We start from the raw sequence: 14,529 nt of genomic DNA on the forward strand, positions 1-14,529 counted from the left end.
AGGAAGTCCTCTTTAGGGGGAAAAAGAAAGTTTGGCCAGGCGTGGTGATTCACACCTTAAATGCCATAACTGGGGAGTCAGAGGCAGGTGGATCCCTTGAATTCCAGGAAAACTGGAGCTACTACATAAATCCTGTTTCAAAAAAAAAAAAAGTGCTTTAAGGTAAGCAAGCTAAGTTTTTTTAAAGGTTCGCAGCACTTGTCACTTGTAAATTTTCATCTTGATCGGATTCTAATTAAAACTAAAAAGAGTATAAGGCAAACTCATAACTGCTTTGAATATGCAATTAAAAGCAGTATTGTGGCCTCATAGAGCACAGGCGCAATTTATGATAGTTTTTAATACTTCAGGATTGGTACATTGTGTAATTTGTTTCTCTTTGAAGGGGCAACTCACTCTAGATTGTTTCCTAACTCATGGACAATAGGTCATAGGTTTAGGAATCTTGAAGGCTGGAGTTCACATTAATAATAGGATGACACGGACTAGCTTCTATATCCTAGTCCAATGAAAGTCCTAGTTTCCTGTGGGCAGACGCCCCCGCCTACTCGCTCCTACACGCTTGTTTCTCCCGCCGAAATGGCGTCAGGTTGAGGCTCTCACCAACCAGCGCCCTGATTGGAGGGCAAGCAGCCACTACAGCCCATTGGGCGCCACCGGCCGGAGGGGCGGGGATGCCACAGGCCCTTGTGCCTAGCCTGCCCCCACCCCACCGGCCTGCGCCCCTCCCCCGGCCCAAGGAATGGGTGCAGTGCTGGGGCGTTGCACCCCCTGACCCCGAGGTGAAGCTTCGCTACCAGTCCCTGGGCAGAGCTGGGCGCTAGGTCCGCCTCTTAGCGCCACCAGCTCATGCCTTGGGCAGCCAGGCACTGAGAGACAGCCGCCCCGCAGCGGCCCCCCAGGCCTCCCCGCAGCACCCCGGAATGCAATTCACCGGGGCGGGGGAGGCAGCGGCAGCAGCACCCGCGGCGGCGGCAGCACTACCCCAACCCAGAGACGTCTAGAAAACGGAGGAAAATGGCTCCGAGCAGGGACCGCCTGCTGCACTTTGGGTTCAAGGCGACAGTGAGTGATAGAGGGCGGGAGTTGGGGGGCCAGGAAGATGTGGGTGCCAGCTCAGGCCGCCGGGGAAGTGACTAGACTAGGGCTGGGGACACTAAGCTGAGGGCTCAGGTTCCGCGTGGGTCGGTGCGTGCTGGTGAGTCTTCGGAGGATTCCGATGATGGTCCGTCCCCGCTTTGCTCTCCACGCCGGTCCGCGAGCACGCGCGCACTCGCACCCGCCCCACAGCGCCCCCTGAACGCACGCACACTGGGGCACTTCCCTGCCTCTCCTCGTCCCGGTGGGCTCGCGCCCGGCCGCCCCACGCTCCGACCGCTCGCGGGCTCACCGTCCGGGGCTGCGCCCGGTGGGGGAGGGGTGGGCTCGCGCCGCCGCCGAGCGCTCCTCCCCTCCCCCGGCGTTCCGAGGCCCGGGCGGCTCTGCCCAATGAGGAGCGGCGTTGCTGGCAGGTGGGGAGTGTTTTTGTTTTGGGTTGAAGTTGAGGCTTTGGAGAGAACCGAGCTAGCGACTGGAAGTCGTCGCGGCCGCGGACGCCGCGGGCGGTGGTGGAGGCCCCGCGGGACTCGAGCGGTCTGTCCTCCGCGTCCGACGGGCGGGTCTCGCGTTATCGCCGCCGCCGCCTCCCGCTCCCGGAACTCCCGGGCCTGCCCTGGCCCCTGTCTTTGCACTCCGCACGCCGCAGCGCCCTGCCCGGGCCGCACCCGCTGGCCCCATGAGGAGGGACGTGAACGGAGTGACCAAGAGCAGGTTTGAGGTGTGAGCTCGGAGGGGTCTCGGGCGGCGAGGAAGGCCAGCTCTCGCACCCCAAATAGTCGCCCTACCGGAGTCGCCTCCCTTGTGCGGCCCGCCACTCGCCCCCGGTGGGGCAGTCAGCGTCCTCCCCTGCTGGCGACCCGAAAGCTCCGCGCACCGGCTCGCCTCGCCGTACGGGAGGCTCGCCTGCTGCCCCTTCTTCCATCCGCCGGCCCCGGACGGGATTAGCCCTGGCGCCCTAAATCCCCCCTCCCCCCCATAACACTCAGCTTCCCATTCTTTGCCCAGCCCTTGGCTAGCCTCCTTCCACCACGCAGTGAAAGCACCCGTCCCCGACTGGTCAGCGCCTGCTGCCTTCGTGAAGCGTTTGCCACCTCCCGAGCGGGAATCGATGAGTCCTCGGTGAAAGTAGGAAGTGGGGGTGGGAATCTGGGATGCTAGAGGCGACTGTTGGGTTTTTGGTGCTCTTTGGATATTGTTCTGATACTTCCTCTTCCCCGTTTAGTCTGTACTTTTGTGGGTCATTGTTACTGGTAACTTAGATATCGGTTTAGAGACCGTGAGGAAGGTCCAAAAGCCTTCGGAGAATTCATTTCTGTTTTTGTCTTAGGTTTGTCCTCTGCAGTGGGAGGTTTGTAGTCTTGGAATTGAACAGTAGAACGTCAGCAAGCTCTTTAAAGAGGATTCACGGACTGAGCAAGGGATCCCATTGAGAAGTAATGTAACTACTGAGAAATACAGTAGTACAATAATGTGCAAGAGGCTTCATTGGTAGGCTGCGAGACAAAGAAACTTACACAGCAAGAGTAAATGTTACCTGGCCTTCTCTGGCAGAGACTCGGGCCGACCTGGGGTCACTCCAGTCCCAGCATACTTCTCATTGGTGTTTCTCCCTCCTCCCCTCGGGCGTTGTATTTTTAACACGCAGTGTTTTCCTTCAGCTCTCTTTTGAAAGATGAAAATGAGGCAGAAATTTATGGGCTTGGGGTGAAAGTCTTACCTAGGAATGGAACCTCTATTTAGTGTTTGTAGTTTTTAAGAGTATGAGGAGAAAAAAAAATTAGCGTAAAGTTACAGCTAGATTAAGGTAGGGTACCTGCGCAGGAAATTTAAATTCAGAGTCACAGTATTGAGTTGCAGTGAGGAAGTGGAGAAAATCAAAGTCCTTGGTTACACTAGAGTTATGTATAGCTTAACCACGGGGATGGGGTGCGGGGGGGGGGGGAGCATAATAAAAATGACCTATGTAGGACGTTGTATTGCTCTAAAGTGGAGCATCCAATAAGATTAATTTATGGCAATTTGAAACTCAGTACTATTGTAAAACCTTTGAAATTACTAACTAGACTTTTGGCAGTGTAGGGGTACTCAGCGTCCAAAATGCTGAAAATTGAGTGGGGTGTAACCTGAATTGCAGTGAGTTCTTTACCAATTTGCTATTCCCTTTTAGGTTGTGGAAAAGACTTACTGTCATTTATGCTTTAGAACTACATTGTTGCTTCTTACTTTCAAATAGTTACTTCTTTTGTTTTTTCTTGAGACAGGGGCTCAGGTAGTCAGTGACCTTGAGGTGTTCCTCCACTCACCCAAGTGCTGGAACCACCCAAGTGATGTGAACCACCATGACCACCATGAACCACCATGACCGGCTTGATGAAATTTTGAATCTTGAAAATTGCCAGCCTGTGGTTTGCACGCCTTTAATCCCAGCACTCAAGAGGCAGAGACAGGCTGATCTCTGCATATTTAAGGCCAGTCTGGTGTACAATCGAGAGTTCCAGGGACACAGAGAACTCCTGTCTCAAAATAAAAACGAAACAAAATCCTCAGAACTAAGATAATTTTTTATAAGGGGCTGATTATTTCTCAGTCGGTAAGCTCAGAATGTGAATTTTTGTAAGTTGAGGAAATCTATATAGAAAATAATAGCTAATTTCAAATTGTGGTCATGACTAATACAAATGAAAGATTCTTGCCCCACCCTGAGATGAAAGATACTTCTCTTTGCATACTTGATTCATTGTAACCTTTTTATGGGGAGTGTTCTAATGTTCTCTCTCTCTTTTCCCCCCTCTCTACCGTCCTCCCCCCCACCCTGTATGTGTGTTTCTTTGTTTTGTCTTTGTGATGCTGGGGAGCCAGCACAAGACCCTACAAGAGCTGCATCCCCCAGCCTTCATTTTTTTTTTTTTTTGAGACGAATTCTCAGTATGTAGCCAACATTGGCCTGGAACTCTCAGTCATCCTCTTACACTGTCTCATGCTTTCTGGGATGCCAGGCAGGTGCCACAATGTCCAGTTTGGGGCTGTTTTCTTTTCTATACTTTTGAATATTGTGACCAGAGGCCGCAAGCTTTATATCTTACTCTCAGAGCCAGGTACACAAAAAAGTTTCTACGTTAAACTGAACTTAGTGGCTGAAAATTGTAACCCTAGCACTTGGAAACTGAGGCAGGATTTGCCCCTGAGTTCCAGTCTGTCCGGTTTATATACTGAGTTCCAAGCCAGCCTGAGCTGTAGAGTGAGACCCTGTTCAAACTTTGTGCCCTCCAGCACTGTCCCCAAGGGAAAAAAAATAAAGTTAAAACTAAGAGATCACTGGTTATATAAGTCAAATATGCAGCATCTTTGTAAAGCCAAAGTAGGTGAGTTCAGGATAGAGAATGAAAGAGATCTAGGGCTGTAAAACTTCCTGCTTCCTGCTCTGTTACGTTGTGTCTTTTTTTAATTAAAAAAAGTTTAAAGATACATTTTATTTTATGTGTCTGAGTGTTTTGCCTGCATGCATTTGTGTTTACTTCACGCTTGCCTGGTGCCCACAGAGGTCAGAAAGTGGCATCAGATCTGTGGAACTCTAGTTACAGATGGTTGTGAAGTACCCTTTTGGCACTAGAAACTGAATCCAGGTTCTTTGCAAGAGCTGCAAGTGCTCTTAACGATCAAGCCATTTCTCCAGCCCCACACTGTGAGTCAGGGTTTTACAGGATAGCCCAGGATGGCCAGAAACTCACAGTGTAACCCAGGCTAGCATGAAACTTCCAATAGTCCTCAGGCTCCACCCCACATGCTATCTTAATTTTGATACTTCTATCTTACATTCAAGAAAAGTTAGGACCCAAGAGGTTAAGGTATTAAAATTGTGCCGCTTAACAGTAGAGGACCAAGAAGTGGGCAGTGGTGCACACGCCTTTAATCCCAGCACTCCAGGAGGCAGAGGAAGGCAGATCTCTGTGAGTTCGAGGCCAGCCTGGTCTACAGAGCGTTCCAGGACAGGCTCCAAAGCTACAGAGAAACCCTGTCTCTAAAAACGAAACAGTAGAGGACCAAGATTCTAATCTCTAGAGGGGGTTTGTTTTTGTTTTTAGAGATTAAATTTGTGAATGTATATGTGTGTGCATATGCGTATACATGGAGTGCAGGTGCTGTGGGAGTCAGAAATAGGATCCCGAATCTAGAGTTCCAGTCGATAATGAACTCCCTGGTGTGGGTGTTGCCAACCAAACTTGTGTCCCCCCCTCCCCAGGAACAGTTAAATGATCTTAACCACTAAGCCGTCTCTCCAGCTCACCAATCTCTATTTTTCTGCACTTAATCCTTTCACATCGTTCTGCTTTTAGTGTAACTCACCATAAAGCACATTAAATGTGTGGAAACGTGCTTTTCCTAAAATCCACCGAATATATTTTATTTTGCATATGCTGTCAAATTAATGAGTGTGTCTTTTATTTTAATTGTGTTAAACAGCATTTAACACTCAGAAAAATTGCCAAGAGACATATTTAAATATCTAGTCTTGCCCTTAGCTTCAAATTGAGATTTTTTTTTCAATTCAGTTTTGACTTTGCCGTGTTTTTAATAGATCTGTAGTAAAGATACCATAATGATGGGGTAAAGTTTTTAACTTGAGTTTATTTTTTTAAAATCTTAATTAACATTTTTAAAAAGCCTTAGTGTTACCTTTAGCTGACATTGAATATTTTATAATCAGTGTCTGGAGTTGTTAAGACTGTAAGGTAGGAAGTGAAAAACGCTATTTTGGACATACTGAATCTATGTTAATGAATATATTCATTATGCTTCACTGGCTTTCTTATAAATAAATAATAGTACAGACATCAGTGACACTAGGTCTTGTCTTTGTTTTCTGGTTTTGTTTTGTTTTTTTGGCCTGCTTTTGTTGTTTTGCCAACTCACTTTATCCAAAATAACAAAAATCGTATGGCACCATGAAAGAACATCCTGTATCTCTTTCTTTGGAGACCTGGTTGTTCATGTAGGCTTTGCCATGAACCAACCTTTTTGTTTGTTTGTTTGTTATTGTTTGTTTGTTATTGTTTGTTTGTTTGTTTTGTTTTTTGAGACAGGGTTTCTTTGTGTAGCCTTGTCTATCCTGGAACTCACTCTGTAGACCAGGATGACCACAAACTCACTGAGATTTGCCTGCCTTTGCCTCCCCGAGTTCTGGGCGAACTTTTAACAGTTTATTTGGCCTGGTGATTTTCCTTCTTTTTTTTACTAAGCAAGAGAGTTAAAAGCAATTATTTAAGTACCTTTTGGTTTAGTAACCTGTGAATCTGTGACTTTTAAAAAATAAATATACAAAGCCAGACGTCCTTGATCATTTCTTCTGCAAGGCTCTCATACTTTGGTTCAGGCTGGCCTGGTGGGGGACACCCGTTATTTCAGAGACTTGGGATGCTGAGATAGAGGAATACTGGAGCCCATGAGTTGGAAATCAGCATGGACAACATAGACCTAGCCTCAAAAAAAAAAAAAAAAAAAGTTTGCAGCCTCAGTCTCACAGCACTGGTATGACTGAGATTTCAGAACAAAGCACATCTCAAACAAAGCATTAAACCTCCATTTTTATTTCCTTAAGTTTTTATACCCTCTGAAGAACATCCTGCATATTACCCATTTAAGCATTTGTTTTTATTTTATGTGTATGAGTACTTTGCCTGTATGTATGTATATGTACCACATGTGTGTCAGTGTCCTCTGAGGCCAGAAGATGGCATCGGATCCCTTGGATCTGTCTGCAGTTAGAGACAGTTGTGAGCTGCCATATGGATTCTGGGAACTGAGCCTGGGTCTTCTGGAAGAACAGCCAGTGCTGTCAACCTCTAAGCCATTTCTCTAGCTCCCTCTTTTGTTTCTGTTGTTTTAGACAGGGTCTCAGTTTGTTGTTTAATTAGTGTGTGTGTGTGCGTGTGTGTGTGTAATTGTGTGAATACAGGTCCCACAGTGTAGAGGTCAGAGAATAACATTTGAGGTCACTTTATTCTTCCTGTTGTGGGTTCTGGCTTCTGAGGGTTGAACTTGGGTCATGATGCTTGAGTAGACAAGCACTTTTACTTGCTGAGCCATCTTCCCAGTCCCAGTTGTGTGGATTTTTTTCTTTTTGTTTTGTTTTGCAATGATGTATTTATTTATGTGCATTGGTGTTTTGCCTGCATGTGTGTCTGTGTGAGGTTACTGGATCCCCTGAAATTGGGGTTACAGTTGTGAGCTGCGATGTGGATGCTGGGAACTAAACCTGGGACCTCTGGAAGAGCTACCAGTGCTCTTAACCTCTGAGCCATCTCTTCAGCCCCTGATTTTGTGTTTTTAAGACATGGTGACCTCAAAATTACTGTGTAGTCAAGGCTGACCTTGAACTTCCAGTCCAACTGCCTCAGCATCCCAAAGCCTGAGATTGCGGGCAGAACTGCCAGGCCTGTCTTTGTTGTTAGTTGTCTTGTGTCGTGTTTTCTATTGTTTTGAGACAGAGTCTCCCATGTGGCCACCCTGGAACTCCATACATACATCAGGCTGGTCTCAGACTCAACAGAGATCTACCTACCTCTGACTATAGAGTACTGGGATTGAAGGTGTATGCACAACACATGGCAAGAATTTGTTCTGAACATTGTAGGGATTGATTTTGAAAACAGCTGCCTGACAGTTCGTTTCCATTCTTGATTCTTCAGACCCAGATTGCACCTGGACCTCATGTATGCTAGTCAGGCCCTCTTCTTCCGAGCTGCATTCGCAAATATCTGACAACCTTCACTGGGCAAAAACTCCACAAAGTGCTTTTTTTTTCAAGACAAAGTTTCTCTGTATAACAGCCCTGGCTGGCCTCGAACTCACAGAGATCCTCCTGCACCTCTGCCTCATGAGTGCTGGGATCAAAAGCATGGGCCACCACCTCCTGGTTTAAAATATTTTTTCTTTTGTTTCCTATTTGGACTTTTTTGAGATAGACTCCTGTTCCATAACTCAGATTAGCATGGAACTCTCTATAGCCCAAGCTGGCTACAACTCATGATTCTCTTTTCAGCATCCTAAATACTGGGGTGTAGGTGTGAGCTGTCACACCCTACTAAATCATCATTTATGTTGAAAGTAGTCACACTTTCAAACTCTAGTATTCTTCTAGTTTAGGTCATTTGTCAGTATAGCGTTACGGTTGCCACACTGGGCAAGAGCTTTCCTACTGCTCCACAACGGAGCGGCTGACCTGGAGCCTGCCCAGTGACCCTGAACTGTGGGTCCTCAAGTATTCTTCTGAAACTGGCATTAGAGACCTGCACCACCAGGCCAGACAGGTGCTGCTGTTGAATCTGTTTTTACTTTTTTGAGACAGGGTCTTATTCAGTATCCCTGACTAACCTGAAACTCACTATGTAGACAAGGCTGGTCTGGAATTCACAGAGATCTTCCTGCCTCTGCTTCTGGACTGCTGGGATCAAATACGAGCACCACCCAGGCTAGATCAGATCACCTGATCCATGGGAGCTGGACTTAAAAAGGGTGTGAGCCACCTGATCCGGGTGCCGAGAACTGCACTCTTCTCTGAGCCCAGGTCCCCCGGAAGAGCCGCAAGCTCTCTTAAAAGTTGTTCGATTCTGAGCTGGGGAAATAGTGTAGTGTTAAGCCGGGCGGTGGTGGCGCACGCCTTTAATCCTAGCACTCAGGAGGCAGAGGCAGGCGGATCTCTGTGAGTTCGAGACCAGCCTGGTCTACAAGAGCTAGTTCCAGGACAGGCTCCAAAACCACAGAGAAACCCTGTCTCGAAAAACAAAAAACAAAAACAAAAACAAAAAAATAGTGTAGTGTTAGAACACTTGCCTAGCATGAGGGAAGCCATGGGTTCATTACCCACTATGTAAAAATTTTAAAGTATATATAAAATAAATTTTAATTTCCAAAACTGTTCCATTTCAAACCTTGGCCTCATTTTCCTTGCAAATCAATGAGTACTTTTGTTATTGTTTAAAGAGCTGTTTCTCTCCCTTGAAATACTGTTTCCTAACTTGTAACAAGTTGGAAATAATTGAAAATTCTAATACTCTAGCTAGTGTAGTGCTATGGTTCTGGAATTGTATTTTTAGATATTCAAAGTAAAATATTCTAAGAAATCCAAGAGAGAGAGGGACCAAATTTAAGTGCTTTGTGCTGTTTTCCTCCCTGACCTTCTAGGCTTAGTGAACTTTTAGGTAGGCCCTCACCCAGATAGTAACTCAGAGGAAACAAGACATCCAACTGTAATTTTATAGTGATATGCCTTTATGCATTTTAGTCAAAAGGATTCTAGTATGTCACAGCTAACAACAGAGAGTTATATTGGATTGTGGGATTTTTTTTGGGGGGGGGGTTTCAAGACAGGGTTTTGCTGTAGTTTTAGAGCCTGTCCTGGAACTAGCTCTTTTTTTTTTTTTTTTTTTTTGGTTTTTTGAGACAGGGTTTCTCTGTGGCTTTGGAGCCTGTCCTGGAACTAGCTCTGTAGACCAGGATGGTCTCGAACTCACAGAGATCTGCCTGCCTCTGCCTCCCGAGTGCTGGGATTAAAGAAAGGCATGTGCCACCACCACCGTCCGGGCCATGATTCATTTTTATTATGTGATTTTTTTTTCCTTTTTGTTTTTTTTTTTTTGTTTGTTTGTTTATTTGTTTTTCGAGACAGGGTTTCTCTGTGGCTTTGGAGCCTGTCCTGGAACTAGCTCTGTAGACCAGACTGGTCTCGAACTCACAAAGATCCGCCTGCCTCTGCCTCCCGAGTGCTGGGACCTTTTTGGTTTTTTAAGACAGGGTTTCTCTATAGCTTTGGAGCCTGTCCTGGTACTCACTCTGTGAACCAGGCTGGCCTCAAACTCAGAGAGATCAGCCTGCCTCTGCCTCCTGAGTGCTGGGAAGTGCTGAGATTAAAGGCGTGAACCACTACCCTCTGGCGAGAACTACCATTTTAAGGGATGAGTAGTATGTAAAAACTCCAGTGTCAGATTTCAAGGCCACACAGGTTACCAATTTATCTTTGAAAATTGGGAGAGTTGCAGTAAGGAAAATTTATTTTCAGCTATTTTCCCTTAATAATATCATAGCTCGAAAAGCTGTATTAAACAAGAGTTTGATGTTAACTCATGATGAGGAAATGAATATTGGCAATCTCATTTTAAAGCCATAAAGACAAAGTTAAATGGATTTCCTCAGTTCTCAGTGTTCACAGCAATGCCAAGATTAGGTCCCCTGAGATCTCGATTCCTGTGTTTACATGAAAGTTTGATAAACTCGTGCAGTTTATGTCACGGAACTGCTGGAGAAATATAAGGTCTCTGTAGATAGAATTATTTTGCACTGGTGGGTTGAGTGTTCTCCCTCAGTGGCAGATCATGGTTACTCCCTGGGTTAGATCTCCAGCATTGAAAACAAAACAACACAGTAAATACAATTATTCTCATGTATCTCTTGTTTTGTTTTGTTTTTCAAGATAGGATTTCTCTGTGTAATAGTCCTGACTGTCCTGGCACTAGCTCTTGTAGACCAGGCTGGTCTTGAACTCACAGAGATCCTCCTGCCTCTGCCTCCCAAGTGCTGGGATTAAAGGCGTGCGCCACCACCACCCGGCAGGTGTGTTTGAAACAAGGTCTTGCATAAGTGGCATAGGCTTGCCTTGAATTCACTTATATAGCCCTGGCTGGTCTTAAAATTACAACATTCCCCCTGCTTTAGCGCCCCGTGTAATGCTGTTTTTGATTGTTCCATTTGTGAGACAGGGTCTTAAGTATCCATGCCCACCTCAGACTTCCTATGCAATTGAGGATATCCTTGCACTTCTGATCCTCCTGCCTCTACCTCCCCATATTTACACAGCACGCTATTCATGCCCAGGGCTTTGTGCATGCTAAATACGTATTCGCTCAACTACATTTCTACCTCCTCTAGTCTCTCTTAAGGAACATGTTGAGAATATGTTGACCTTAGCAAAGCTATATTTTTGTTGTACTTTTTAGAGGCAGAGCTACATTTTAGAGGCATTTATATAACACATCAGTTGTGACTAAGAATACTGAATATTAATGAAGCCTCTTTTACAGTTACAGTTCGTGATAATGTACTAGGAAGTTACAACATTAAGCACAAATTTTTACTTATTCAAAGAACATTTCAAAATCAGTTTTCTACAAGTGTATTGCAGGAATAAGTTGTAATGTGTTTTCTACATAAACGTCTTTACATCCCAAGCATGAAACGGTTGTCAACAGCTGATGAGGGTGAGGGTTGGAAGAGTGTTGAGTGTCAGCAACACAGTGCTCCTTCACAGAGCAGATGCATCTCCTGCCTGTCTTCAGTTCCATCATAGCTGTATTTTCTACAATTAGAGAGGGAAGAACGGCCAGCTTCCAGGGTAAACGCTGACTGATCCAGTGTTTTAAAATGTCAACTTAGAATTCAGTGCCAGCGTCTCATCTCGGCAGACATTTATCCCAGCTGCCAACAATGAGTGCAGTGATGGCCGTAATGAAGTGCTGCTGGGTTCTTTCCACGTTTCAGACGAGAATTCACGGGGGCTCTCGTTTAATAACCAGCGTGGAAAACCTACTCAAATTAGGAGATGACCAGTTATAGTTCTCCCTTTGTAAAAGACCTTTCCTCTAAATAGTAAGTTCTTAGCGAGTGTAGGGTCATACACCTAAAATCCCAACACTTTAGAGGTGAAAGCAAGAGAATTAAAAAGTTGAAGTCATTTACAACTGCATGGTACCCTGTTCTCAAGACCAAAACTGGCAGGGTGCAGAGGCAGGGAACTCTTGAGTTGAAGTCCAGTCAGGCAAGCCAGGGCTATAGTGAGAAACTCTTTTAAAATGGAGCAACACACAACCATCTGTAAAGAGGTCTGGTGCCCTCTTCCAGCCTGCAGGCATACACACAGACAGAATACTGTATACACAATAAATAAATAAAATAAATATTAAAATGGAGCAACAGCAAAATTCACAAAAAGAAACTGAGGCCTTTTAAAGTATTTAAAATATTAAGTTACAGCTGGGTGATGGTGGCGCACGCCTTTAATCCCAGCACTTGGGAGACAGAGGCAGGTGGATCTGTTTTAGTTTGAGGCCAGCCTGGTCTACAAGAGCTAGTTCCAGGACAGGCTCCACAGCTACAGAGAAACCCTGTCTCGGAAAACATATATATATTTACAAACACTTATAATGTGCTACAAAGTGGCAACAATAAGCACAAATTACAGACACCTTCATTGTATGGCAGGGAGTCTGCTAATGCTACACAAACTTAGAATTTAGACCTCACAGTGGAAGTATTATAGCCATTATAGAGACTGGAAATCAGACACAGAGAGTTTAATCTGAAAAACTTCCCCAAGGTCATACAGATGGTAAGTAGCAAAGCCATAGTTCAAACCTAGGCTTCAAAGCTAATGCTGGTAAATGGGCCCTGTAAATATAAATAAATTCCTCAGTTGCTAAGCGGTGAGAGCCACAGCATGCCAAACTCCAGGATACCACACAATCATTATACCTATTTCTCAGCAAAAGCATTTGCATGGTCATAGTACCGCAGACTCCCACCCCTATCCCAGCCTTCAGATGTCTGCTCTTCTCCGTAGTCAGAAACAGGCGAGGTATCCAAAGCATCACATTAAGACCACACTGGCTGATTTGCTTTTCTTTACTAGGATTATAAAGATATTTAAGACATTGACAATGAATTAACTGTCTAATCTCTCTGCAGAGGATCATAGTAAAGGGAACCTTAGAGTTAGACAATGGAAATCTGTAAAGGGAACTTACTCCTAAAGTGCCATTTTTATTTTAATTATGAATGTCAGTACGTATGTGTACACAGGAGTGCAGTGTGCCAAGCAGCCCAGTGGAACTAGGTTACAGGCAATTGTAAGTCCCTGGACATGGGTTCTAGGAGCTAAGCGTAGGTCTGCTGGAGGAGCCCTGCGTGCCGTGCTCTACACACAAACCTCTGGAAGGCTCAGTGGTGCTGGAATCCCGACCTTCTTGGGAGGCTGAAGCAGGGGAAGGGCTTGAGCCCAGGAGTTCTGTCAACACAGGAAAACCCATTTAATCCCATTTCAAAAGCTGGTAGGCCATTCAGACCTGATAATTATTTTCTTTGTTATTTTGTTACTTGAGATAGAGTCTAGCTCTAGCCCAGGCTGGCCTATAGAACTCTCCTGCTTCCTTGTGTGGGTCACAGTCCTCTTTCTTTTGTTTTAAGACAAGATCTCCTTGTTTGGCTTTCAACTTACTAAGTAGCAGAGGGTGGCCTGGAGCTCCTGATTTCTTCCCTCACATTCAAAGCACTGGTCTGGGGTCACAGGCACGCTGTAGCACTCCTGCTTTTGCAGTAGTGAGGATAGAACCCAAGACCTTTGACACATTAGATAAGTACTCTTCCTGCCCCTTAACTGGCTTTATACATTGAAAGAATGGTATCTGTACATTACTTTGTACTAATAAATGATCGTACACACACACACACCATGTACATACCCTGTCCTCTTGTCCAGCACAGTTTGGTCCTGATGGGGGCTATGAGGGAATGAAGAAATGGCAGACACATACACAGAAACTGAGGTCAGGTGGGCCATGCTACCTCTAATGGAGCAGCATCAACTATGGAGCATCCTGGAGCCTCCTGTATCTATCATAAGAGCATCTCGTATATATATTGTAAGAGGGAGGGGTAGGAGGTCTCGGTGGGGAGCAGTGTCAGGCTGCCGTCATCCAGAAGGAAAAAGCTGCAGTTGCTAGTTTCACACCAGGCAGTTGGTTTAGAAACACTGGTAATCCTCCATGCCTCTAAGCCTCACCTGGAAGAAGGCTTTGCCAGTTCCTGTTACTATGAGGCTTTGGTCCTTGTCAACAATACACATTCTCTCGGGACCTCATCCATTCCTTTCACACTCACTCAGGGCTTCCTTGACTTCCCATACATACTTTATTTTTAAGTTTTCTTTTTTTTTTTTTTTTGAGACCTACCTGCCTCTGTTCTGAGTGCTAGGATTAAAGGCACGTATACAACCACTCCAGGCACGTACACAGATATATTTTGAGTCACTGTGATAGTCACACAGAGCATATCTGTATCAGTTTTATGCCTGTAAGAGGGACTGGGTAATTGTGTGCTACAGGCAGATGTGAAAGTCGGAGGACAGCTTGGGAAAGCCAGGACCCAGCACTGCTTGTCAAACTAGCTCTTAACCTGATTAGTCACTGTCTCTACCAGAGAGACAGGTTTGAAGATGGTCTTGCTTTGTAGTACCATCTGACTTGAATTCGTGATCATTCAGCCTCAACTTCCCATGTGCTGGGATTATTGCATGCATCAGTGTATCACCACACCCGCTTCAGTCACATTTGCTAATGACTAATTCAGTCATCAAATATTTACGGAGTACCTCGTATGTGCCTGCTG

The 14,529-nt window shown here is 45.4% G+C and overlaps 1 protein-coding gene across 1 annotated transcript in view; it reads left to right on the forward strand.

Annotated features, from left to right (window-relative positions):
• Nucleotides 1–737: 737 nt before the first annotated feature.
• The window catches only part of LOC121456136 (F-box/LRR-repeat protein 20-like), a 71,596-nt gene continuing 57,804 nt past the window's right edge, over nucleotides 738–14,529 (forward strand). Inside the window, 2 exon segments of the mRNA XM_041663988.1 lie at nucleotides 738–1,001; nucleotides 1,003–1,065. Coding sequence (XP_041519922.1) covers nucleotides 924–1,001; nucleotides 1,003–1,065 — 141 coding nt within the window. The 5' untranslated portion in view covers nucleotides 738–923.

This window comes from Microtus oregoni, unplaced genomic scaffold (assembly GCF_018167655.1).
Source record: "Microtus oregoni isolate MIOR12 unplaced genomic scaffold, Mior012 000015F_ref0000493, whole genome shotgun sequence".
Classification (NCBI taxonomy): Eukaryota; Metazoa; Chordata; class Mammalia; order Rodentia; family Cricetidae; genus Microtus; species Microtus oregoni.